The sequence below is a fragment of the Sodiomyces alkalinus genome (assembly GCF_003711515.1).
Source record: "Sodiomyces alkalinus F11 unplaced genomic scaffold SODALscaffold_9, whole genome shotgun sequence".
Taxonomy (NCBI): Eukaryota; Fungi; Ascomycota; class Sordariomycetes; order Glomerellales; family Plectosphaerellaceae; genus Sodiomyces; species Sodiomyces alkalinus.
Window position 1 is genome coordinate 1069299 of NW_021167087.1, and position 26913 is coordinate 1096211.

General features: G+C 49.9%; 7 protein-coding genes across 7 annotated transcripts; 4 read left to right on the forward strand and 3 right to left on the reverse strand.

The window, feature by feature from the left end:
* The first annotated feature begins 13021 nt into the window (after nucleotides 1-13021).
* On the forward strand, nucleotides 13022-15016 carry SODALDRAFT_335500 (hypothetical protein). Its single transcript, XM_028612472.1, has 3 exons — nucleotides 13022-13306; nucleotides 13397-13606; nucleotides 13679-15016. Exons 1-3 carry the CDS (start codon nucleotides 13096-13098, stop codon nucleotides 14953-14955), a joined length of 1698 nt encoding a protein of 565 aa, XP_028464205.1. The 5' UTR covers nucleotides 13022-13095; the 3' UTR covers nucleotides 14956-15016.
* Nucleotides 15017-15893: 877 nt separating this feature from the next.
* Nucleotides 15894-16541, forward strand: SODALDRAFT_218793 (hypothetical protein). The gene is made up of 2 exons (XM_028607322.1): nucleotides 15894-16041; nucleotides 16105-16541. The coding sequence occupies exons 1-2, from the start codon at nucleotides 15984-15986 to the stop codon at nucleotides 16446-16448; spliced, it is 402 nt and encodes a 133-aa protein (XP_028464206.1). The 5' UTR covers nucleotides 15894-15983; the 3' UTR covers nucleotides 16449-16541.
* A 102-nt stretch (nucleotides 16542-16643) lies between these two features.
* Nucleotides 16644-17519, forward strand: SODALDRAFT_325743 (hypothetical protein; the record flags this gene model as incomplete). Its single annotated transcript, XM_028610012.1, has 3 exons — nucleotides 16644-16683; nucleotides 16755-17094; nucleotides 17213-17519. The coding sequence occupies 3 exons, from the start codon at nucleotides 16644-16646 to the stop codon at nucleotides 17517-17519; spliced, it is 687 nt and encodes a 228-aa protein (XP_028464207.1).
* A 231-nt stretch (nucleotides 17520-17750) lies between these two features.
* On the reverse strand, nucleotides 17751-19240 carry SODALDRAFT_218798 (cytochrome b5). The gene is made up of 2 exons (XM_028607323.1): nucleotides 18661-19240; nucleotides 17751-18548 (listed from the first exon to the last, which is right to left on the reverse strand). The coding sequence occupies exons 1-2, from the start codon at nucleotides 19018-19020 to the stop codon at nucleotides 17946-17948; spliced, it is 963 nt and encodes a 320-aa protein (XP_028464208.1). The 5' UTR covers nucleotides 19021-19240; the 3' UTR covers nucleotides 17751-17945.
* Nucleotides 19241-19425: 185 nt separating this feature from the next.
* On the forward strand, nucleotides 19426-21705 carry SODALDRAFT_315250 (hypothetical protein). Its single transcript, XM_028609284.1, has 2 exons — nucleotides 19426-20031; nucleotides 20164-21705. The coding sequence occupies exons 1-2, from the start codon at nucleotides 19678-19680 to the stop codon at nucleotides 21694-21696; spliced, it is 1887 nt and encodes a 628-aa protein (XP_028464209.1). The 5' UTR covers nucleotides 19426-19677; the 3' UTR covers nucleotides 21697-21705.
* Nucleotides 21706-22986: 1281 nt separating this feature from the next.
* On the reverse strand, nucleotides 22987-23608 carry SODALDRAFT_325746 (hypothetical protein; the record flags this gene model as incomplete). The annotated part of the gene is made up of 2 exons (XM_028610013.1): nucleotides 22987-23034; nucleotides 23150-23608. The coding sequence occupies 2 exons, from the start codon at nucleotides 23606-23608 to the stop codon at nucleotides 22987-22989; spliced, it is 507 nt and encodes a 168-aa protein (XP_028464210.1).
* A 523-nt stretch (nucleotides 23609-24131) lies between these two features.
* On the reverse strand, nucleotides 24132-26096 carry SODALDRAFT_335504 (ADP,ATP carrier protein). The gene is made up of 3 exons (XM_028612473.1): nucleotides 25942-26096; nucleotides 25150-25494; nucleotides 24132-25029 (listed from the first exon to the last, which is right to left on the reverse strand). Exons 1-3 carry the CDS (start codon nucleotides 25972-25974, stop codon nucleotides 24472-24474), a joined length of 936 nt encoding a protein of 311 aa, XP_028464211.1. The 5' UTR covers nucleotides 25975-26096; the 3' UTR covers nucleotides 24132-24471.
* Between the last annotated feature and the right edge of the window lie 817 nt (nucleotides 26097-26913).

Sequence of the window (26913 nt, forward strand, 5' to 3'; positions counted from 1 at the left end):
TTTCGAGGCATTTTATATTAGGCTATACCGGGAACTAGCGTGGTTCCCGTGCTACCCTAGTTTCTATTCCCGCCCCTCCTATATTAGTGGTGGAGATATAAGCGGATTATTCTTTTTTAGAGCCCGGTTCGAGGCGTTTTATATTAGGCCTTATTAGGAACTAGTAGGGTTCCCGCACCGCCCCTAATCGTATTCCCGCTCCTAATTCCCCTACCTTATTAGAAGAGGTAGTAGAGGTGTAAGCGGATAACCCTTTTTATATTAGATAGCGCGAGGCCCTCGGTGTTGATACTATATACGGATAATAGTCTCGGAGTGGTGGTATCCTTCGTTTTAAGAATCGCGTTTTTATGCTAGACTACTCTGGCCTCCGTTAGAAGGTCCTTTAGTGTTTCTATAATAGACCTAGTATAGGACACAATAGGGTTATAAGGACTATTAAGAGGATTTCGGACTTCTACTTCTAGGATTATTTACCTAGGGATATCCGGCAGTTTATACCTACCTATACTATCCATTAACGTACTAAGCCGTGGCACTATAAGCTATATAGCGAACTAGCGAGTCTTCTAATACCTTAGCGCCCTTTTATAGAGATATCTATTAACTTTATTATAGGGCTACCGCCGGTTCAAGGCGCGGCTATAAATAGGAAAAGGGATACTATCCTTATAGTAGTATACCGTCTAACGAAGTACTCTATCTATATCCCTATAAGTAGTGGCCTAACGGCCAAGGGACTTGCTAAGTCCCTATAGTATTACGTTTTTCGCACTTTTAGCCTACCTAACGGTATTATGTTAGACCGAGGCTTATTATTTATAAGTCGTTTTTAGGTAACCTTATATTGGTGCCTTAGCACCACATAACGCCTATCTATAGCGTGGTACCCGTAAACTAACGGATAGACGGAGCGACAGAACTAGAACCTCGAGTACTATCTTCGCGTCTTCTGCTCGTAGGAATAGGATAACTGGGTTAACCGGCTACCGTTAGCAGAATTCACCTATAATATAGCGTAGCACTCTGCGATACGTTATATTCTATTCGATGCCTTAATAGGCTATAACCTAAGGGGACCTAACGAAGTATAGCTTCTAAGGGCAGGCGAGGTCCGCGCCGCCGAAGCCGAGACCCGGGCGGAATACCTTATAGCCTAGCGCCGGTCTATTTCGGATCTTATTAAGAGGGCGTAGGCTTCCTACGAACGGTACTATAATAACGGTCATACCCAGCGCTCCTTTAAGGTAAACGAGTATGTCCTGTTATCCACGAAGAATATCCGATAGAAGAGGCCGTCGAAAAGCTTAGCGATAAGTTTATCAGACTATATAAGGTGACTAAAATCGTCGGCACGTATAGCCTGGCCTACTAATTAGAACTGCCGAAGGGTATAAGGATTTATAACGTTTTTCCGGTTTCCCTGCTAGAATTATAGAGGTCCCGTGATAGGTTATAGCCGGAGCTACCCGTGGTTAACGTCGAACTAGATTCGGATAAGTACGAGGTCGAAGCTATCCTGGCCCACTAATATTAGGGTAAGCGATGTTAATACCTGATTAAATAGGCAGGGTATAGCGATAAGGAGAATACCTAGGAGCCGAAACGGAATATCCCCGACGAACTCGTCGACGCCTACTTTAGAGCGAGACTATCCGAGAACTAAGTGGGTTCCTACTCTATTCCTGTAGGGGACCCGATAGGGATAACGTGAGGTCGTTATTATATATTCCCCCCCTACGGACGGTATTTTTATAAGTAAGACTTACTAGGGACTATATAGGACTATATACTATCCCCGATAAGGACCTAATAGAGGTAAGGGTCCACGAATCGGCTATATTAACCTAGTAAAACCCTTTAGTGGGTCGTGGAGATAAATTCTTGGGTAGGGACCCCCCCTTAATCTAGACGGGAACTATATAGGTATTATTGCCTCGGTTACTGTTTCCTTCCTTTTAAGCGCTTTACTCTTAATCTCTATTTTCCTTTTAGAGGTTATCGCCTCGTTTACTATTCTTCTGCATTTCGGGTGTAACGCCGCCCCCGACCCCGTTCTTATTCCTTAGGCATAATAGCTTATCGCCCTTAAAGTTTATTTCCCTTTACTATTCCCTTAATTAACCGTTACGATAGGGACACGATTATATTATAATAGGAGTATAGTTAGAGACTGTCAGGGTTACGATAAGAATACCCTAAAGCTGGTTAAAAAAAAAAAGGAAAAACCTAACCCGAAGGCTAGTAAAAAACCTAGAAAAAAAAATAACCGTTCCTCTATATATACTATCACGGCCCCTTTAGGCCGTCCTTAAACCCTACTAACTTATCGTCTAGAGGGGTAGGCTCCCGCCTAGCCACCTCGCCGTTATTATCCTAAGGCCGAAGAGATAGAGGCGCCTTCGCCTTCTGCTGCTTCTTCTTCTTCTTCCCTAATAAAGGAGTTAAGGGCGTTAGAGCCTTCTTCCCCTTCTTCACTAATAAGGCCGGCACTATATCGTTATCGTCGGGTATTTCGTAAGAATCCGGGGGACCCTGGGGACCTTACGGCACGAAGCCTTGAGATTACGTAGAGCCACCGTTACTAAATATATCGTCGCCTGTAAAGCTAACCCCCGCGGGGGCTAAGGCAGGCCCTAAGGGTGTAGGCAGGTCTTCCTAGGCCTAAGCCTAGGCTAGGTTAAGAGTAGCTATCTGCTTAAAAGTAGTAGCCGTCCGCTCCTGGGCCGCGAGGTCGCGCTTATATAACGTAAGGCGTTATTATTTAATATCGAGGCGTTTCTACTCGACGGCTAAACGCTACTACTATAACCCGACGAATTACTTAAGGATTAACTTTAGACTATTAAGCCTCTCGTGGATATCTTCCGCCGTTTTCTAACGAGCGTCGGTAACTTTCTTAGCTTAACGCCGAGTAGCTATAGCTTCCTTGGTAGATGACCGGTTAACCTTTAGCGTCGCTTAACCTGGAGCCTCTTTAAGGATAACCTGGTATCGAACTGCTATAGCCTAGTATTAGCACTATATAGGATTAGTAAGGGTACTATATAGGATTAACGAAGGGATATAGTAATACTTACGCGGCGACTCTTATTTAGGCCACCTTTATCGATAGCGATAACTAAAACCTTTTATAGCTGCTTAGCAGTATTCTTACCGGTAATAAGAAGCTATTATATATATTAGACTAATAGGACCACGGAGTAGTCTATAAAGGAAGGGACTATAGGAATTAAGTAGTAATACAGATATATAAGTTACTACGCGGCACTTTAGGCTATTATACTTAGAGTAATAGTGATACTTATTAGTACGCCGACCGTTATTGGTATATCGATAGGTTATAGCCTTAATAGTATACGTCTTCTCTGTAAAATTAATCGCTACTAGTTTGCCCGTATAACGTATATAGGGGGCCCTTAGATCCCCGTCTATACTGATATCTATTACCCTCTAGCGTGGAGTAACCGACGGCGTAGTAGTCGACGATAACGTAGCCGTAGTAGGAGCAGAAGACTCTAGCGTAGCTAGCTACGGGGCTGACTGCCTAGCGGACTACGAGGTCGACGCCGTAACCACGATCTTAATCCTCTTAGAGGACCGCGTTATACTCACGGGAGTAGCGGTGCGTTTATTATTATTATCTTCCTAAGAAGGTATAGTGACTATACTATATCTTATAGTTAGCTAGTATCCTGGACTAGAGACGGGGAAGTATTTATAAGATAGTAGTTAATTAATAGAAGACTGTAAGACGTTAGTATATAGTATCTTGGATTAGGGGAAAACTCACGAAGAATAGCACGATCGAAAATTAAGTATAGAAGAGGAAGAAAAGAATAGGAAGAGGAAATAACGGTAGGTTACGAGATATCCCTAAAAAGCAGTTATATAGGCACCTATTTTTAGTATAAAGAAGGAAGCTACGAAATTCACGGAAGGAGTAATATCGGGCCCCACGTGACACTACGCGAGGGAGTCTTTATAGATAGATAAAAGGGATAACCTAGAAGGATAAAGGGCTAAATCCGAAGGGCCGGGAAGGAATTACCCTGGAATCTATTAGGAGCCTGACTAGGATATTAGCTTTAGCGGTTTAGCTTTAGTAGTTTTTGGTTTACGGACGAAGGGGGTACGCACCCGGGTTAGAGCTATAGCCGAGGGAGGCTCCTTATAGGAACCCGGCGGGGACCTATCGGGGTCCCGTTATGGAAGGCTCTGGTTTAGGGCGTTAAAGGGATTTAGAGACGGGCGCGGAGGCTAAGTAGCGGAGGAGCCTCCCCTTTAGATAGGGAGGCCAGCGATTAATCTGATTCTTTAGCTATACTCACGTTTAGACCCTATTATAATCCTATCGTGATTATACCTGGTTTCTTGCTTGACCCTACCTTTTCACTCTTTACGACTACCCATTTAACAAGTAGTAAAGGGAACCACTATCCTCTTAGCCGTGAAACCCGAGCTTTAATACCGCGATAACCTTCCTAACGATTACTAGTCGGCGTAGGCGACTATACTAACCTATACCGATGCTAACCGTTCTTAACGATTGCTAAAGGGCGTAGGATAGCGCCTATACTATCCTGTATACTAGCGTCCTCCATGAAACTAGAGTCCCGATAAAAATATAGAGTACTAACCTAATCGCCTCCTTTTTACTAGGTTTAGGCATGGAGTATACTAAGGATTCTATAGTTATTAGGTAAGCGTAGGAATAACGCCTATACTACCGGTATAAGCACCTACTATAGATCCTTAGCTCTAGTATAATACTAATCTTCCTAATAATCGCTAGTCGGCGTAGGCGACTATACTAACCTGCACCGACGCTAACCGTTCTAGATCGCTAAAGGGCGTAGGATAGCGACTATTATCCTATATACTAGCGTCCTCCGTAGAACCCGAGCTATAGTAAAGAACCACGGGACGTACTAATTCCCCCCCTTTTTTACCGTGGTATCGAGCTACTCGATAATTTCCCCTTTCCCCCCCCATTTTACCGTAGCACCGAGCTACTCGATAATCCCCCCCCCTTTTTTCTTTCCCCTTTTCCCGCGGAGTATAAGGGGAGCTAGCCTCCCCTTACCGTAACCTTCCTTTTACCTGTATTTCGCGGAGAACGTTTTCCTCCTAACACGGCTCGCCTTTATCTAACTAGCTAAACGTGCCGAGAATATCCGAGGCTAGCGGCGTAATAACCCTAAGAGGAAAAGTATAGAACTAATATCCGTGCGAGACGCTATATATCCTAAGGCCTAGGGGTATATCCTAATCTTTATCGGATTTACTTAAGGCCCCTCGGTTATCCTCCCTATTAGAGGGGGGGCTTCCCTTTATTCTACTAGCCTTTATCGGGTTTACCCGAGGTTTCCTCGGCTTTCCTCCCTATTAGAGGGAGGGCTTCCCTACGGTAGACTCGCCTTTAACCGTGACCGATAAGTTTACTAAGACTACTTATACCGCCGTGTCTATTATCTCCGACCAGGACCCTATCTCGGACTTCGGAAAGATACCGTAGAATACCGTGGTACCCTGGATAGCTAGACGGCCGGCCGAAGTGGAAGAACTAAACGGTAAGATCTTTATTAGTATATTCCTCGCCGAGAACCTAAAGGTTTTATAGATAAGGACTATCGTTTAACCGTAGTTTACCTTAGCGGCGACTTATAGTATAACCTATACGAGTATCGCGGTTTACTATTAATTCCTTACCCGCCTATAGTATACCGTTAGTCGTCGCTCTATATCGTGGTTTACTATCTCCCCTAAACGTATCTCCGTCGTTTTTATAACGAATACGCCTTTTATTTCCTTTCTTTCCTTTCTATTCCGTTATACTAGTTATTCGCTCCCTATCGCTACCTAGCGGTTTACCTACTCCTTTCCTTTTAATGTTTTTTTTTATTCCCTTTTTCCCGTTCTTTTCTTTTATTTCCCTTCTTCCTTTTCTATCGTGAATACTATCGCCGCTAGAGGACGCCCGTGGGATATAGGGCTTATATCGTCCGGGGTAGATATTTAGGGATATTAGTTTATAACTAAGCGGATGCCGGAAGAAGCTATAAAGGCGTAGGAGCTAATTAACGGATTAACTTCTTTAAGGTTTAGATAAAGACCTTAGTTAATCTAAGGATAGCCTTAAAGAAGACGGAGGTTTTAAGGGTGCTATAGCCGGGTAATACTACGACTAGGAGACGATAAAGAACTATAGAAGACTCGGCGGAACCAGAAAAACGTTAAAGTATTATAAGGCGCGCTAGTAACGCGACGCGATATAAGAGGACCGTTATAGCCGCCTTAGGTAACGACTATAAATACTAGGGAATACTAGGGAATAGTAAGAATAGAAGGACTATAGCCTATACATGCTTTCTATTAGCCGCCGTAATAACCACGGTTACCACGGCGCTCTACGTAATACTAGGAAAGATAATATCGCTCCTATAGCGTTCGCCTTTTATTCCTTTTCCTTTCCTACTTATTACTACCGCGATTATGTATATCGCTAACGTAGTTTATTATTAGTTCTTAAATCGTCTATTATCGTTCCTATAGTATTCTATTCACTATTCTTATCGTCTTAGTACGTATACCCTATTTAACCTGTCTTACCTTCCTTATACTACCGCGACGTCCTACGTACTTCGTGGTATAAGCTCCTACGTTATACTAACTATCTAAGGACTTAGTATATCGTGATACCTTCGATAGAGCCTTTAGGAACGCTAAGAAGCCGGGTTAGGGCTTTACTAAAGAAGGATACTTTTATACGGTTACCCTCTACGGAGGGGAAGAATGCCTGGAGAACGAGCTGCCCTCTCTCGGGGCACGTTTCGCCGTCTAGAAAGAATCCTATCCGGCTAAGATTAAGGAATTCCGTAGATACGCGGAGGTATAAGATTACGACGAACCGGATACGCGAGACCTTGACCGTCTTATTCGTCCCCCACGATTACCCGAAGCTAAACCTCGTGGTTATTAAAGAGGAAGCGCGTGAAATCGCCCGGTATATCCTATAGCCCGAGTACGTGCTCGAGATTAATAAGGACCTTAATTCGTGGGAATAGCCGGACGGGTCGTTTAAGGAATATATTATAGCATAAGACCCCGACGCCCCCCGTAACTATACGGGAAAATATATTAAAACGCCGTAATTAACCCGTTTTACTAATACGGACTCCCCCGCCGTTAGGTCTAGCTAACGAACGACTACGTTTATCGACCTAGAATCCGAGGCTAAGGTTATAAACGCCATAGCGTTATCCGCTAATACTCCCCGGGGTAAGACCCTAAAGAAGCTAGCGAGCTCGATAGTCCTAGGCTTTATACTCTAGTATATACGGGACTATATATACCTATCTAAGGCTATATACGATATAATTACTATAGAAGCCTAAGGAACTATACTGTATATAGATCTTAAGACTAATATAGGCTAGTATATAAAGTAAGCTAACGTGATAAATAAGCTTATCCGTAAATTTATCTATAGGCTACCCACGGAAAAGGCTAAGGAACCCGCCCGTATTATACCCACCGTCTAAGAGTTCCTCGCTATAGTTCGTACTAGGGAAGAACCGTTGCTTACGCTATCCACTAAACACGCGGCGCCGTTAGATACGGATAAATAGCCAGCTAAACGCGTGATTAGTTCTATAGATATAGAAAGGGCTCTATAAGATATCGTTAAGAATATAGCTAGCCGTCTTCGTATCGCGGGCTTAGAGCCCGCGGAAGAATCGGTCTTTAAAGACGATTAGACCGTTAGTATTATCCGTTAGCGCGACCACGCCATCGCTCTGCCTATCCTAACAGCTAAGTTTATACTCGCTTCGCTTAGGGACAGAGCCGCCGAGAATAACGCGTGGAATACCGCGGATCTACCGTTAATCCTAACGCTATAGCGTATAGGACGTATAGTGACTATCGCTCCCTTTACCGATAACGGCTAGCTTACTAACGCGCACCAGGATATACTAGTGAATTTACTAACCTCTAACGCCGAGAAAGTAATCACTATCGTCCGCTACTACGTTATATTATAAGCCGCGTAGGCTAATCGTGTAACCTCCCGCCTAAAGGAAATCTATACCGGCGATAGGGCCGAGCCTAAGGCCCGCGCCGCGGGGATTACTATAGATAAGGCCGCTCTAGTCCTAAATACGCCGCTAGACTAATAGGGTATTCCGATAGCTAGACCTTAACCCGTTAGCGATAACGACGAAATTATTATACTAGACTAACTATAAGGCTAGAGTGTATAGGCACTAGGACCGAAGGAGCTTTACCAGGGAACACGGTAAGATACAATAGAGGGTTTAGTATATTCTTTTTTTTTTCTTTTATCCGTGTGTTAGCTTTTGCCTTAGCTTTAGTCGGGACACGCCCGCGTATATACTAATCGTTTAGAGAAATTAAACGCCGAATACTATTATTAGGTAATAGAGGCCGCGGTGTTAGTATATTTATTGTCTTTTTTTCTCTCTTTTTCGCTCGGCTAGGTAATAGATAGTAACGGCGACGGTCGCTATTAAGGCACTGCCGCGTAATAATATTTTCTTTCTATTCTCCCTAACTACACCGCGGTTTATTAGTATAACTGTAACGCGCTTCAAGTAAGGCTATCGTAGTAACCGGGGAAAGCCCGCGGGATATAGGGCTTTATTGCCCGGGGTATTTAATACGCCCTAGATTTCACCGGGAATACTAGGTCGTACTACGGAGTACCCTAACGGTACTATAGCTTATACTATAGCACCTATAGGGTATACTATAGGCACCTTTAGGGTATACTATAGCTTCCCTAGGGTATAATGAGTGAATACCGGGGAATCCCCCGGGCTCCTATACGTAGAAGCCGAGGATTCTACGGGGTTTCCCCGTGGATACTTAAGTCCCGGGGGCGCGCGCCCCCTTAGCTTAGAGAAGATATCTTTATTACACCGTATTTTCTGTACCTAAAGGTTACCCCTCGAGAAAAAGCCTGGCTTATAGGTCTTATAGTACTAGCTGGCCAGGGATTTGCCAGTCAGGCATATTAGTCTTCCCCTAAGCACGTTAATCTATAATTCGGGCGCTAACCTTTATTATATCCTTAGTCTATATACTCTGCTTATATTAATACGTGGTTACCTTAGGGTCGATATTAGTTTAAGATCTAGACGTTAAGGGCTAGTTAATACTATAACCTAGATTAGGAGTAGTTAGTTTCTATGCCTTAGTCTACGTACTCCTCGCTCCTCTTTAGTGCTCCGGATTATCTATATTAAGATCTAGTATATATAGCCTTAGCGTATTAATAGTAGTGTCTCCTTCGAGTGCCGTAGTATATATAGACGATAGCTTAATTAAGAGTTCCTCCTATTACTACGGCCCGGCGCCTTAGTCCTGGTTATTCTAGCTTAGCGGATTAGGTATAGCGCATAGAGTTTAGAGTCCTATTAGCGCGGGCGGTTCGGGTAGCCTATCGTGGCCGTTAGTAGTTACGTCGGTATCTAATAGTTCCGGCGTCTCTAGAATAGTACTAGCTACTCCTACCCCCGAGTCTAAACCCGTAAACTCTATTTAATCTTTAGAAAGTGCGCTACTAGATAGGCCGGCGGGCGGTTCGGCTTATAGGATAAATTCGGTATCGTTATCTTCGTAGTCTTCGTAGGTTATAAGCTAGTTCCTCGCCTCCGCCTCTATAATCTACTCTGCTTTTTCGAGCTTCGAGTTATAGAATACCCGCTTATTAAACTACACATTACGCGTCGTTATAACCTTCTAAAGCTATAGGATCTATATTCTATAGATATTATAGGTAACGTATCCTATAAGATACCTAATATAGCCCCTCGGTTAAATCTTATATATCTTTCTCTCCCTCCTAGCCTCCCTATTCCTATCTAAGGGATAGGCGCGGTAACTATAGGTATAAATACCACTCTAATCTAGCCGTAGGTCGGCGGAATACTCTCTTATCTTAAACGGCGTATACTTTTTAAACTATAAGTCTAGTACCTCTATTAGAGACTTTTAACCTAGGCGCTACGATAGACTTATATTATAAAGTTACGCCGCTACTCTTATACTCTCCGGCTACATAAAACCTAGAAGACCTGCGCCGTTTAGTATAGCGTTAGACTTTATAACGATAGCTTATCCTGCCTTCTTAATAGTACTATTCGGTTTATAGGTATATAGAGGCGCGATCTTTATATCGATACCCTTTATGCTCGCCTATAGCTAGGTCCGCGAATCCCCTACTATATACACGATTAAAGGCTTATTATCACTATATATCTTATAGACGTATAGGTTAAACTAACGCGTAACCTATCTTTCGAACGCTTTAAGGGCGTTATAGACCGTAACGCTATTTTTCGACGCTAAAGGCAGTATATAAATCTAACCGCTATACTCCTCCTTAATAATAAGGAGATAACGTATACCGTTATAACTCTCCGGTAATTCCTATAGGTCCTAATAAATACGCTAGAATAGCCTAAGTAAGTGGTAATCTAATAGTCGATAAGACACGACCTAATAAACCTATATTCGAGTATAGGTCTTACACTTAATCCGCTTAGTGCCTTATATTAGCACGTTCCGGGCGTTACGAATTAGTGCTCGGAGAGCTTCTAGTCCTAGGTAGCCGGCCCTTAGGTGCTATAGCCTCTTTTCGTTAACACGAGGATAAGGGGAATCTTAAGATAGTCGAAATAGCTTTAGAAGCGGCGCTCTTATCGGTTAATCGATAGCTACTATTAGTATATGGATATAATCGTAGCTTACGGGAATCACGCCTTATAGTATTAGTTAAATATACGGGTAAGATGAAGAAAAGGATAAAATTAGTTTATATTAAAGAATAGTTATATTAAAGCGTCGTAATAGCTTTAATAAAACTATACTCTTATCCGCTATTCTGTATCGTAGTAAGCAGTTATATCCCGAATACTAGATCCTAACCTTATATAATAAAGCTTCCGAGATAATATTCGTGTAAAATCCCTCCACCACGATAACGTCGTTAAGCTCTAAGTTAAGTTTCGGAGCACCTAATAGTCCATTAAGAAGGCCCTTAAAGATCCGTTTACCTTTACTAATAATAGAGAATTATATAGTACCGGATTTAATAATACTATTTATTAGGATAAAAGATCCGGGAATAAGCAGGTCGATTAAATTAACTAAATATATCGCGCCGTAGTTATCTAAAAGGGTGCTATATAAGAGCGGGTAAGCGCTAGATCGTAACGCCGCGTAAATACCGGGAACTTCCCCTATATCGTAAACAAGGGTTAGATCTAAGATAGTTATAATAACCTTTAAGGGGTATCCGTTACCCTTATCGCTACTCTTACTGGCGCTTCCCTATCCCTTCTTTAATAGGGTTTCTAATAGACTTTTCCACTTTTATTACTATAGCTCTTTCCGGATTTATTCGATACAATTATCGCTTATCTACACAGATAGCTACTACTCGTATTTACCTATAAGAGTATACTCTACTCTATTATAGAGCTCCGGCTTCCACGAATAGGTCCTATTATAGGGGTATTTATACCCCTTGCCCTTGCCTTTCTTTCCTTTTCCACTACTATCGTCGTCTTTATCGGAGCGGTCGCCTAGGGTAGCGTAAACGCCGTGCTTAGTTCTATTAAGGCTAGGAGCGCTTATAATCGCGTTAAATTCGCGGCCGTATATCAGGATATCATTAATTGCTTCGTCCTTATTCTCCTTATGGATTAATTTGTAGAACTTAGCCTCTGTCTAAGCCGGGGTAAAACGCTGCCTAACTACGATGAGGAAGTTACGGGTAGCTATAGAACCCTGAACGTTATTAACTTTATACTAATAATAGCGCCGGATAAGAGTATTCCACTCCGTATACCACGCTACTACCTTTATATTAGCTCTTCGGGTATTCTAAAGGTGCTTATCGTATACTCGATAAACCTCCTTAGCTAAAAATAATACGGTAGGAGCGAAGTATTTCTTTAATTCCTTTATCACTTATCGTATCGTGAAGTAACGGTTTTATTTCCCCTCTTCGTAGCTAGGGTACTTCTTAATAGCTTCCTCGACGGCTTATTAATAGGTAAAGGTTTCGATAGTCGCTTTAAGTATATAATTAGCTTTATTAAGCGCCTTAATCGATCGGGCGAGCTTTTAATTATATACCGTAACCTTATAGCCTTTTAGCTTAGCGAGCTCGATTAGTTCTAATATAGTAAAAGGGGTTAGTACCCCGTTAATAACCTAGGTGTGTTTTTCGCATAGCTAATCGATAGATATAGGTATAACGTACTCGGGTCGGTTATTTAGCTACTCCGGCCCGTTAGGGTTAAGTAAGGCCTAGACCTCTATACCCTATGTATATAACTTAATATAGAAGATCTAATCGGCCTATTACCTAGTAGACTCTAGCCGCGGTATACCGAGCGTTTCGGCGGTGACTTTAAGCTTCGGGGATATAGTTTATAGTAGGGGTTTAGCGAATAAGGGCTTTTCTAAGCGAGAGAGTAGGGTAGATACTCCTTAATTAGCTACGGAAGCACACGTAAAATAAATAAACGTAGATAATAGATTAGCAGGAAGTTACTGGTTACTGCTATTACCCGGGCTTATAAGTATTAGATTAATAGGCGTATAATCTGGCCAGAGTATAGATATAGAAGATATATAATTATATTCGTTATATAAAGGAAAGAAGAATAGGAAGGTGTGGGTGTTCTAAATACATCTACCCCTTTTCCACGCGAGGAATATAGGGCTAGCCCAGCTAATAGAAACACAGAAAACAGGCTCACGTGTTTTCAGTGCGATAATGGATAAGGTAGGTACCTTACTAATTAGATACCTTACCGTAGGTACCTTATATGATACAGGGTACGTACCCCGTCTATCCGACGCCACGACGCCACATCCCTGCCGTCTCACCAGCCACAGCTCCCTGCATCCGTCCTTGGCACGTCTCATCAAGGTGACACTCGCGATCCATCGGACACGGAGCACGGATACACAATCTTTCACCACCACCGCCACCACCTCCACCACCACCACCACAAACCGAACGAACACCGACCATGGACGGAAAGACAACTCGTCATGGCTTTCAACGACCACGCCCACAGGCCTAGTGTCGACAAGGACAAGACCTTCTCTCTTTTCAGTGCGAGTCCCGCAGGTCCTGCTGCGACGCGGAGTGAATTCGAGGAGGTCGGCAAGATCCCACACATCCTGCCCCACGAGCGCGTCTTTCCCATTCAGATCGGCTCGGAGCTCTTTAAGCTTTCCGGTGCCTCCATTTCCAGCGATGGTGCGGTGTTTCCTCGCTTTCCCCTTCTTTCCCCCTCCCCTGTCTTCCCTTTATCTTGTTCCTCGACGCAACTAACAATTCGAGTCGCAGCGCCGTCGTACTTCTCCCAGTTCTTCCGCTCCCAGATAGACAAGGCGCTCGAAGCCGGCGAAGACCCTTGCAGCCATATCCGCACCCTCTACATCGACCGTGACCCGGCCACCTTCCACGACATCTCCCTCCACCTCCAGGGCTACCATGTGAAGCCGCGCGACGGCACGCACTTTGTGCGTCTCTTTGCCGACGCCCAGTTTTACAGCTGTCCGTACCGTCCCTTTTGCCCGTTCTTTCGTTCCCCTGTTGTTTGAAACTGACCGACTCTCCCCTCGACAGTACCGCGGCTCATCTCCCGGCTCTTCGAAGAAGACATCTTCATCTCCATCGGTCACCGCGAGTTTCAGATCCCCCGCGACCTCTTCAACGGGCCGGGGAACACGCCCAACTTCTTCTCCCTCGGCTTCGCCCTCTTCTTCTCCCGCCCGGACGACCTCTTCCCCGGCCTCGACCGCCAAGGGCTCCTCCGCCCGCCCTCCATCGCCCCGCCGGCCGTCGACAACCGCTCGGCCGAGGTGTTCGCCGAGCTCCTCGACCTGCTGCGCGGCTACCCCGTGGCCATCCGCGACGAGACCCACCGCGCCGCCCTCCTCCGCGACTGCCGCTACTTCAACTTCAAGGGCCTCGAGCAGCGGCTCATCCCCCACCACATCAGCTTCAACCAGTCGCGCGGCGGCCGCCCCGAGATTGTGCTGCGCATCGAGGACATTTTCAAGAGCGGCATCAGCGTCGCCGTCCACGACGACGACGACGCCGCCGCCCTCCACCCGGGCCTCTCGCCGCTCGGCGACGTTGCCGGCCCTTTGGTGAGCTGGGTGCAGTACGCGCGTCCGTACGTCGACGCGCGGCCGGCGGAACTGATTCTCGAGATTGGCGGCGAGGCCACGCGCCTGCACCACCCTCCCGGCAGCACCACTACCACCACTACTACTACTACTACTACTAATCATAATAAAAGCGGCAGAAGAAGCCAAAGCCCGCGCGTCGAGTTCTTCCGCGATGTGCGCACCCGCGTCGCCCGCCTCTTCGAGGTCCTTGCCACCAAGCTCAACCTGCCGCCCACCACGCAGCCGCTGGGCCTCCTCATGGCGTCGGGCGGTGCGGGCAGCCAGCCGCCCACGCCGGGCCACACCCCGCTCAGCGAGGACCGGGTCCGCGCCGTGGTTGGGCCCGATGCCCACGTCGTGCTGGACGGCAAGCCTTTCACGCCGCCGTCGCCGTCTATGTTTGTGCCGTCGGGTAGGGACGACCTGGCCGCCGGCTACGGCATGCGCGAAGACAGTCAAGACTCGATGACGTCGAGGAAACGCCGGCGTCTCGACACGTATGGGCAAGGGCAAGGGGAAGGGGAAGGGGAAGGGGAAGGGGAAGGGGCGTCGTCGGAGCCTGATGCGGCGGCTTGGATCGTCAAGACGGGGCAGTGGAGGTTGATGGTCCGCGGGCCCACGGGCGGTGACAAGATGTCGGCCGAGTGCGTCCTGGTGGCGGTTAGGCTGGATGCCTATTCGTCGGAGAGTACGAGGAATGCTTCTCGGGGGTTTTTGGGGGCGCCTTGACTTGTTTGGCCTTTGGTATGCATGGTGTCGTTGGTCATTTTCGTTTTGATTTTATTTCATTTCTGTTTTCCATTCGGAGCAGGTTGATACGGGACTTGGATATTGTACGTGTAGAATAGCGAAATGAATTACTCGTGACGAATAAAGCGGTTTTTATTTTTATTTATTTCTTTCTCTCCTTCTTCTAGGTTATCTATGGAGATGCGACTGATGGGAGAACTGTTGGTATTCAGCAGAGTGTAACGCAGCCTTTCGAGAAAATAGATCATTTGGTGGGAATCTACAGATGATGTGGCTGTAGTAAGTCTTCTGGAATATCCACTCTCATTGAGCGGCATAGGAAAAACGAAACGAAATACTTTACGAAGTACCTATCGTGAGAATACCCCTGATACGTGGTGCGTCTCGTACACGTTTGAGGGTCCGCGGGGTGAAGCACATCCGACCCTCAGACCCTGTTCTTCTGTAGGTACCTGAAGGTACCTGTACCTAAGAGCAGGGATTCGGATTCCCCAGGGGACATCTGGACTTTAATTGGTCACTATTTCGCTATGACCTCGGCCATTGGCCCTGGCTTTTCCTTTTTTTCTTTTCTTTTTTCTTTTCCTTCGATTCTTCGGCATTGGCTCCGTTCTTTTACCTTGCAAGTACAGAGTAAGGAAACATCAAATCCACTTCACAACTCCACAGTCTGGTCTCGTCTCAACAAGGAAGACGAAGACGATGGCATCATGTACAGCGTAATGTTATAAAATACTTACCATTCAACAGACCACCATTGTGTCTCATTTCAGTACTATCGACGACCCATATGCGCTATAGGGCAGAGCGTCCCTCAGCACCGTAACGGTAACATTGGGCCGTCGGTCGTCTCATGTCCAAGTGTCCAAGCGCAGCCCCTTGAGCGCGTCTGCCCCTTCTCACCCCTTCCACCGAAGCCAAGCTGAATCCAGCGATTATTCAAACGTGTTTCAAGCCATCACTGCTACGTTTCCCGTTTCCCGTTTCCCGCCTAGTTCCACTTTGTAATGACAACGTACAGTGCACTCTCTCCGTCTCGAGCTGCTCGCGGCCAGCGCACTCATTATGGTATGCCCCGACCTTTTACTTGACCCGGCCTGCCCCTGCCTCACATTGACCCATACCCACGGCCCACGGCCCAAGGCCCATGGACGCTTCATCGTGAACCCCTGCCCAGAACGGGGAGGCGTAGCAACATGCTGGGTAGGCCAAGAATAGTAGAGCCTCATACTACTACTCCTCCGTACCGACTCTGCGACAGCCATGACACGGCTGCACCTTGTTTAAAATCATGCTGTTTCCTCCCCATGTTCTTTTGCTTCTCTCTCTTCTTTTCATCTCTTTCACAAGTTTGCCAGTTGGACCACGAGTTTTCTCTCATTTTTCGTTTCTTTTCTTCTTCTTTTCATTTCTTTCTCTTCTTTGATTCTCTCCTCACCCGTTCATTCCATCTTTCGACGACAATAGGCTAGTCCTACACTCTTTTCCAGCGCCAGTCGCCTTTTATATATCATTTTATCACTTTTGATTCAGGTTCTCTGGCAGACCTTCACTTTCCTGGTTCTATTTTCCTGACTTGGACACCGCGTCTTTTCAAATCGTCCTTCGTTCGAATAAGATAGACACACATTCGCATCACCGTCAAGATGCTCTACTCATCAGCTATCATGGCCGTTGCCGCCCTTGCCGGCTTCGCTCAGGCTCAGAGTACGTGCCAAACTCCCCTTTTCTTCTTCTTCCTCCTCTTCTCCTCTCATGCTCATGCTCACACTCCTCAGTCGTCGATGTCATCCCCGTCAAAGTCGGCTCCAACAACGGCACCTTCCGCTTCTACCCCGAAAAGATCACCGCCCCCGAGGGCAGCGTCGTCCAGTTCCAGTTCATCGCCGGCAACCACACCGTCACCCAGTCCAACTTCGACAACCCCTGCACCCCGCTGGGCCTGGTCAACCCCGAGGCCGTCGGCATCCGCTCCGGCTTCCAGCCCGTCCAGGCCTCCGCCAACATGGGCCAGCTGCCCGTCTTCAACGTCTGGATCAACGACACCAGGCCTATTTGGCTGTACTGCGCCCAGGGTGCCCACTGCCAGAATGGCATGTCCATGGTGATTAATGAGAAGTGAGTTTTTCTTCTTTTCCTTTTCTTCTTTTTCTTCTTCTTTCTTCTTGCTTTTTTCTTTCATCATTCCTTTCCTCGCCAAAGTCGACTCAACTTGCTAACAAGACCGCCCCTACAGCACCCAAGCCAACGAGACTCGCTCGCTCGAGAACTACAAGGCCCTGGCTGCCTCCCTCGCCGGTGGCGCCGGTGGTAACGCCGGCCAACCCGGCGCTGGCAACGGCGCTGGAAACGGCGGCAGCACTGGTGGTGACGCTGGTGCTGGCGGTGACGCTGATGCTGGTGCTGACGGCACCGACAACAACAACCCCGGCCAAGGCGGCGCCGAGCAGGGCGACGTCCCCGACGTCCCCGCTGCTGCTTATTCCCTCGCCGTCCCCACCACACTGCTGCTCGCTCTCGGAACCGCTTTCCTGCTTGTCTAAGACCTTTCTCTATTCTGCCCCGGGGAAGAAGTGTTAGAAAAAGAAGAGAGAGAGAGAGAGAGAGAAAGAGTTCGAGTTTGTCAGTTGGCCTTATTTTTGTTCAATCACGGGATTAATACCATTCTTCCCCCACATAGGGGAAACGGCGTTCGTGTCACGGGCTGTTTTTTTTTTGCCTCCATGCACAGGAGGACGGACTTGTCGGCTTGGGTGGCCGAGGCCGAGGCCGACGGGATAACCATGGGCTGCGCTCTTGGCATGAGCTTTCTATTCGCATGTTGCCAAAAGACGCATACGTTGTATACCAAGTCAGAAATATACCAGGAATTTGAAGATCCCCTACGTACCATGTTAAAGTGACCACATCATATTTTCCATACTACTACCTGACATCATTCCAGTTCGAAAAGAACGACCCCCTTCTAATTATAACTCCCCCCTCTGCTTCGCCCCCTCCCGCTCCCTCTTCTCCCGTTCCTTCTGTTCCCGCTTCTCCCTCCTCCTCTCCTCCTTGCGACGCTTCTCCTCCTCCTCCTCGCCAGGAAGCTTCCGCCTCTTCCGGGAACGGAGCACCCTGTCACACAACGGCGGCGGCGTAGACCTCTCCAGCCAATCGTCGGGGAGCACGACGCGGCCGACGTACATGTAAGCCTCGTGATCGGCAAAGAAGTCGACCCAGTGCTTCAGCGCGCCGTGGACGCGCTGGAGCGCCGCCTCGCGTTCCCGCTCGCGCATGGCCGCCAGCTCGTCGGGCGTCCAGTGGGCGTCAGTCGCCGGGTCGTCGAGCGGGAGGAACATCTCCTCGGCGCCGCGCAGGTCCGGCGTGCGGTCGGTGCCGAAGCAACCCGTCACGTAGGCCCGGGAGGCGTCGATGCCGGCGAATTTGGAGTAGGAGCCCCCCGGCCCGTAGACGCGCGGGTTGGAGGAGACGTCGTAGATGGTGTGGTTGATGGCGAGGTAGATGGGTTTCGTCGGGTCGGAGCCGTCGTAGAGGGCGAGCTCGGCCGGGGTGAGCTCGAGTGGGCCGGTCTATGGGTGGGAAGACCATGTCAGTTTCAGGTACAGGAAGAAGCAGACGCCGGAGAAGACGCCGGAGAAGACGCGGGAGGAAGACACAACAGATTAGGATGGGGGAACGTACCACAAGAGTCTTCCAGTACCCTAACCGAAGGTAACGAGGCTTGTTGTCGAAGCCCCAGGTCCAACTCTCGCCTCCGCTGACGAGGTAGCTGAGGCCACAGCTGGCGAGAAGGAGAAACGAGAGCACCCGGAGGATGTCAAGCCAGGGGCTATAGGGCTCGTCGTCTTCCTCAGCATCACTGGACTTGGACCTCTTCTTGCCCTTGGATTTTGGCTTTTGCCTTGGATCCGCATCTTGCGTCTCGGATGCGGGGACGTTGCCGGTCAGTTGGGATCGGACTTTCTCGGCGGGGGTACCCGCGAAGAGGTTATCTTCGTCTCCGCTTAGCTCGTCGTCTTTTTTTGACTCGGCGTCGGCCATGGTGGGCTACTAAGGAGATTCTCGCGGTGCAGCAGAGTGCAATGTGCCGTGTTTTGTTGTCGTTGGTCCAAAGTTGTCCTTTGTCCTTTGTCCTTTTGACAGTGTCGCTTACGTGGATCGACCCGAAATGCTCGAGTACGAAGTCATCGTATTCCGTGGGCGTGAAACGGTTGACGGATGCACGCCGTCCGAGTTGGCGAACTTCCACGTTCGATCGCTTCGGGGCCTGTTCGGGATTCATGCAAGGCGGAGCCAAGGGAGCTTTGACCACTATACGACAATCGCTTATCTAATCAAGTCGAGTGTACCTTAGTTGCCGTGACAACCAGCTCTCCACCGACCTGTAGGTAGTACATAGTACATCCAGGGCTCGAATAAACAGTGAATCAAGTCAACACAACGGCAATTCACCGTCTGTTGCCGCCCGCGATTCATCTCCACTGTCGACCACCTCAACCGTCCATTATGGTACCCTGCTAGGACCAAGGTCTACTATCAGACTAACAGTCGAGAAGTCACTTTTTAATTTGTTCGTCAAGCACTTAGGGCAGCTGCATCACCCCAAGACGAAGACGAAGAACATATCGTCTCAGCCGCAGCCATTACCAGCAAACAAACAACATCACCACCCACACAATATCCACCGAGACCACAACAATGGCATCCCAGCCCAGCCTACCAGGCTCACCAAAGTCTGGGGGCCCTCTCAATCCAATATCACCAGGCCGGGCCAACCACCAACGCGAACCGACCTTCATGAGCTCCCTGCGAAGCGAGTTGCGCGACAGCTCCGTCCACGATAAGATCAGCCAATTCAACACCCTCGCCACTCAGTCCAAGACTCTCGAGCGGAAGACCGCCGATGCCGCCCTCAAGCGCGCCATGCTGGGCCGGGAAGAAGCCGAGTCCGAGATGCGTCGCTACCGAGAGGAGAACAAGGTCCTTCGCACACAGCTCGACAAGGCGAAGGACCGCGAACACAGAGTCAGCGAACGACTCGAAGCTGTCATGGTATGCACCCCCAATTCCCATGTGGTATTTTGGTCTTTACAAGGTCGAAGCCAGGGTGGAAGGGAAACGAAGGCAGGAAAAAACATACCCTTTGCTAACCATTTGCCATCTTCGGCCCCCCCAACCGTGTAGGAGCAATACGGCCGTGCCAAAGAAACCTACGCACATACCAAAGCCGCCTTCGAAAAAGAAATCAAAGCCGCCCGGAAGAAGATTTTCAAAAACGACGCCACCATCATAAAGCTCCAGGAAGAGGTCAAGGCCGCCCGCGACGGATGGCGAACGGCCTCCGACCACCTCGACGAAGAGAAGGCCCGGAGCAAGAAACGCGAACAAGAAGCCTTCGAAGCCCGGTACCACATGGTCGCCCTCGAAGAACGGCTCGGCGAAGCCCTCGAGCGCATCAAGGTGCTCGAGCAGGAGCGCGACGCGCTCAAGACCCTCGCCCAGGAAGAAGAAGTCGCCCGCATCGCCGCCGAGGGCCGCATCCCGCTCCCCCCAACCCAGAACCAGGACGACGAGTTTGCGTCCCCTCGTAAGAAGAGGCAGCGCGTCTCGCTCTCGTCTGCCGAAGTGCTGTCCTCGGCCGCCGGCGAGGAGGAGATGGAGGAGCTCAGGCGCCAGATGCACTGGGAGCGCCGGCGGGCGGAACGGGCCCATGCGTTTATTGATTTCCTGCAGGCGGAGTGCCACTTGCGTACCTGCCCGGCTGCTAAGCATGCGAGACAAAAGCGCCAGTCTCTTCGGTCGCCGCATCGCGTTCTGGTCTCGCCTCGGGAGATTGTGAACCAGAATTACGAGATGGCTCTTGATCTGGCGCCGGCATACACGATATCTCCACGGTTTGCATCGAATCATCCTCACGATGCCGAGGAGGCAGAACAGACCGAACAGACCGAACAAACCGGAAACACCGAACCAACCGAATCCGTCTGCAACAAGCCCACGCTACCGAGTCTGAAGAGGCCCAGGGAGGAACCCAGACGGAGCACCATCTTCTGCCCCGAAGAGGGCATTTTCCGCACCGTCTCGCAGGAGGAGGCGGAGGCCATGCAATCGGCCACCCAGAAGAGCAGCGGGGACGACGACCAGAGCGAGGGCCCTCCGACACCGGCAGACCCCGAACAAGAGAGGATGTACGCTCGCACCCCGTCCGTCGAACCCCCTTCATTCGCCCTGCTCGCCCAGGAGCGCATCTCCCTCGCCTCCCTCCTCAACGCACCACACGGCATCACCGCCCGCTCTTCTCCCGTCCCAGAGAGGACGACACCGCCGTCTCCCCAAGGCGACCCGGCGCCGGCGGCACCAGTGTACGGGACCGAGACGACCACCACGACGGTGCCCCTCCGCGACGATAGCGTCGTCGGGCCCGCGGCGCGGTTCCAGCGCTCCCGCACCCCGTCGAGCGACTGCCACGAGTCCTTTGACGTCAACAACCCGGCCATGACGCCTACGATTTCGCGCGAGGAGGCCCTGGCCCGGATCCGCGAGAGGAGGGGTCGTGCGCGCAGCGCGGCGCAGGGGGGCGTGACGCCGCGACGGCTGGGGACGCAGAGCGCGGCGGGGGAGAGGCGTGATTTGAGCGCGCCTACCGGGGCTGCTTCGTCTGCTTCTGTGCCGAGGGCGATCAGCCGAGCGGCTGGGCGCGTGAGGAACGTGCGATAGAGCTGGGAGACAAGACGGTTCCCACAAGCGACGTCGCGTGGCGTTGACCATGGACGAAAGGGGGGGGGCGCTCTCTGGTAATGCGCAACTGGCTCTGGGACACCCGGTATATACTTCTTGCGTGTATATGGCTCAGAGCGTAATGGGCTCTCTTGACATTGGCATGGCGTTACTACAGTGGGAAACGGGGGGTCGGCGGCCAACTGGACATTCGTAGCATAGCGTTGACGTGCTTCGGATTCCCCGGGCTACCACTCATTTCCACGGAAAAGGGCGTTTGTTATTTTATTTCTAGTAATGATTCTCCGAGTTACGTCGCTATAGAGATAGGTCTACTCTACGAGGTTGGCATCGGGCTTAGTCTGCAGTATATAATCGACATTTCCCATCAGCAAGACGACTTGCCCGTGTCTCTTGGAATGGTAAAGCATACTCTTCATTTCCCTTTGGAGTGGTCACCCTTGAGATCAGAGCGACATCAGGGCCAACATGCATCATATCCTTGAAGAGACGTGGTATGAGAAGCTCATTCCGTTCTGGCCCTCTCGACAGAGTTTCCCTCCGACTCAGTCTTGTTGTCCTGCCGGTTACCAATACGGCCTCATGTCCGGTCATGTTATATGACGTCCGTCTCCTTATATCATGTCTTCTCTTCACTTTGACAGGGCCATACTCCTGCTGCTGCATACTAAGCGGATCATAATGTTTTTTCTTCTTTTTGTTCTGTGAGAACAGGACCTGTTGCTCTCGCATACACACCGCACAATATCTTCGCTTCTTCACCCCTTATTGGTCTCTGCCGATTTCCGTACGTAGGCTCAATCATCGTTACCAACGCCGCCGGTACAGACGAACATTGCTCACAATGTGTCCATCACCAAGTCAAGGTTCTCCAGAGTCGTCCTTTCATCGACTACTCAAGCCCCATCATCAAGCTTCAAGATAGCAGTGGTTATGGCTCAGAGCTGGCCTCTCTGTCTCTGTTCACTTGAACAGTATAAAAGAGAGCTGTTCTCCGACTCTGCTGGTCAGCCCACGGCGCTATTTGGAGCACCATGAAGCTAGAAGGCTCTGCAGAAGGGCCAAGGTCGTTGATCGAAACTCAACAATTATGCTTGCCTTGCTTTGTTGCAGAGAGACAATCCAAGGTTCTGGCTCAGGCCACGAATGCCACTCTGCTGATAGGCTCTGGTCCATGAGAATTGCAGAATCCCATCGGTATTCCGGATTGGTGGACTGGCAAACCCCCTCCGGAGGCGAAGCCCGTGCAAACGTCGCTGCCAAGACCGTTCAAAAGTCCAGAAGCAACTGCGCCGCAATCTTCTCCAAGTCGTCAACCTGTTCGCAGAACGTCCCATTAGTAAAGACATCTTCTTCACCCATCCCCATCCCCATCCCCGTCGGGCACTCGAGCAACCGGGCGTCGACACCGAGGGTATTTCATTCTTCTTACCTCCAGAAAAGCCCCCTCCCGCTCGTGAATACACCGCGCAATAGCCTCCCTCACAAACACATCCACATACTTCGCCGCCGCCTGGCTCGCGTCCGCCGTCATCCGCGTGCCCTCCCGCCGGAACATCTCCTGCAGCAATCTTGTCACCAACGCCGGCGGCACCACCTTCTCCGGCGGCTCTTCGTCTTCATCGTTCCCCCCCGCGCCGCGACCGCTCATCGCCGTATCGTCTACGTCGTAGCTGTCGCTGTCCAGGACCTCTACGGCGTCGTCGCTGTCCGGGTCGGCGTCGGCGATTCTGCTTCGATCTGCTTCCTCGTCAGATGACAGGAAGGGATCTGCGGGCCGGGATGGTTGGGCTCCTCGACGGGACGTTGCCGCGGATGATGCGCCTCCGGTGGCGGACTTGGGAGGGTGACCGCGCTTTGCTGTGTCGGTTGTGGCAGGAGGTCGCGGCATGGTAGGAGTGAAAGCACTGAAAGGGCTGGTGCCCTGGGGCGGGTAAGGAGAAGAAAATGCCGTATGGATGATTTGCAGTGCACTTCTACGGCTTGGGAAGTAGAGGAACACGAGGATGAATTCCCAGAAGTTGCTAAAGGCTGAAAGGAAGGATGTCGTATCGCTACAATCAGTTCCTGTAACCGTACTTTGACGCGTTTCCCATGCGGTGGGGCAGGGAATCGCCATGCCAATTGCAGCGAGCGCGAAGTCACATGACTCAATGAACAGCTTTAATTAAACCAGATCAATTTTCCGCATTTTTCTGCATCGTCATCAACCGATACTGCAAGTCTTCGCAAACCCGAGGGGCGATACTGCAAGTCTTCGCAAACCCGAGGGGCGATACTGCAAGTCTTCGCAAACCCGAGGGGAATATCTTATGCTAATAGGTCCAAGACAAGTCCTGCAAGCACATCAACTTGAAAATGAAACATCACAAGATCATCACGAGAAAGGCAAGAGGAAAAGTAAGATCTGGTCATGAATTACAAATCAGGAAATCGCGTTCGGATGTATAATTACAGCGGATCGGGCGCAAGCAAAGCAGGGTCGGGAATGAAAACGCCTTGCCAGATGCCAGTCTAACCGCAAAGTGAACCGTGTCGTCAGGGTTGGGGTAGCTTCTCCTGCCAACTTCCCAATTCTCCAAACACAACACGCGCCACCAGTTTTTGTTTGTTCCCACACGTCTATCCTCCCCGCCCAATAAAAGGCAACATGTCCCTGCAGGATCTAGCACTGGCTCACGCAAGCAGCGCCAGAGTTGGGGACGGTTGATCGAGTTTACCACCCAGAGAGAGGCTTAGGTTAGGGTTCGCCGTTTAAGCGCCCTTGAAGGCCTTGCCGAAGAGGAGGACCTGGAGCTGGTCGTAGATGGACAGAACACCAGCACCGGCGACACCACGGAGGATGTTGGCACCGGCACCCTTGAAGAGGGACTTGACGCCCTCCTTGGCGACGATCTGACGACCGGCATCGAAGGCACCCTTGTAGTGGACGGCGGTACCCGAGGTCATCATCATGCGACGACGGATGGTGTCAAGAGGGTAAGAGGCGATGCCGGCACCAGTGGTGACGCACCAACCGAGAGCGAAGGAGGCGAGGAAGTTGCCCTCAAGGGGACCGACGAGGACGACGGGCTTGATGGAGTCGTACATGCCGAAGTAGAGACCACGGTAGACGATGATACCGGCGACGGAGGGCATGAAACCACGGTAGAGACCGGCAATACCGTCGGAGGCGAGGGTCTTGCGGTAGACATCGACGAGACCGTTGAACTGACGGTCACCACCGGACTTGGCGTTCTTGGCATCGTTGGCCAGACGGGTACGGGCGTAGTCGAGGGAGTAGACGAAGAGGAGCGAAGTGGCACCAGCAGCCTGCACGTAGGGTTCGGGTTAGTCAACCGGCTGCGATTTTGACTTTTTCCTTTTCGTCTTTCCATTGTTGGGAAAAGGAGGGGAGCAGAGTGAACAAGGAGGGGAGGAGAGTGAACATACACCACCGGAGGCAAGGTTACCGGCCATCCACAGACCATAGCCATCCTTCTCCTTCTTGTAGCCGAACATCTTCTTGAACTTGTCACGGAAGGCGAAGTTCAGGGCCTGGGTGGGGAAGTAACGGATGACGTTGGCAGTGTTGCCACGCCACAGGGACATGACACCCTCATCGGCGGCAGTGCGGCGGAAGCAGTCGGCGATGCCGGCGTACTTGCGGTCGAGACGACCGGTCTTAAGCATCTCATCCTGGTTCTGGATGAGGAGCTTGATACGCTCGATGGGGGCGGCAGCAGTCTTGGAGACAGCGGCGGAGACACCACCCATGAGGAAGTCGGCAACGAAGGGCTAAAAAAAAAACAGTCATTAGTGTCGTGTTTCCCGGGACGAGTTATCCTTCTTTCGTCCAATTCCATCCCAATCTGCTTGCGGGCCTTTCAATTGAACTCGGATGAGATGGGGCGAGAAGAGATGAATTGAATGCGAGCCCGAGCAGTGATTGCCCCAGGCAGTCGCACGCAACCGTCTGCCACCCCACACATGGCATCCAGCTGTACTGCACCAAACTTTACTCCCTCTAGTCAACCACGGCATTGATGATGCCATTGATCCGGACGAAGAGCAGAAGAAAAGCGATGCGCGACAGCTGAAATGAGAGTAATTGATGCATGATGGGATATTTCCCCGACGATGCTCACCACGCGCAGCCTTGCGGATGCGAGTGCGCGGGCATTTGTCCGGCTAGATCGGGCGAAAGGAGCGAACAGAAAAGGGAGAGCGTGGGAAAATACATACCGGCATGCCCATGACCTTCTGCTGTTCGGCCATTGTGACGGGAGGTTTGGGGTATCAAGAAGAAGAACAGGTGAAGCAGACAAGACAAAAAAGGGATGAGAGGAGAGTGTCTCGATGGTATTTCGAGGAGTGGATGAGAGAGGGAAAAAAAAAAAGAAGGGAGAAGTTTCAACGAGTTGAAGGATGAGATTGGGAAGGGGTAAATTTTTTCTCTGGCAGCACGCGGCTTTTTGAGCGATTCTTCCCGGCTACTGGGTACGTACCTGGGGCTCCATGTCCACTTTATCCCATAGTGAGGACCACCAACCCCCATTTTTGCCCCTGCCCCGGCAACCCCGTTCGCCTCAGGCCGCCATTTTCATTGGCGCTCATTCGCGGCAGCAAGGGAAATCCGACCCGGTTCAGCCCGACCGAGACTGGCCTCCTTTTGTGCCATGGCCTTCGTTCCCAAGGACCATGTCGAAATCTCTATCCGTAAGGTAATCACTAAGGTAGCTCCTTACCTTATCATTAGGCACATGAGGTCACAGCTTGCCAATTGGGCTGGCGGCATCGGTTTCCAATACGATGTATTTTACTCGGGTACAATGATTACCATCCATGGTTTTTCTTGTCGAGTCCGATCTATTTCAACGTTCTGTTCTTCATGGTGTTCTTGATGGTTCTGTTTTCCTTCTTCTTCTTCATGTTCTTTTTGTCCCGCTCCCTGCCCGGTGATGAAAGATCCATCCCTACTGTGGTCCGTGGGGAGCCGCTCATTGAGACTGGACCTAACAAGGTACGCAAAACCTTTTTATCTCATCTCCGTTTCGTAGAAGTATCTTGCACAGGGACTCGGCCCTGTGATCGACATCATGGCCTGAACCTCGAACCTCGTATCAAATCGTGATCAAGACTACTGCGACGCATCAGAGGTCGAGACCAAGGCTACGGAAGACGTAGCCAACTTGTGGCTTTTTTGGTCTCTCGAGC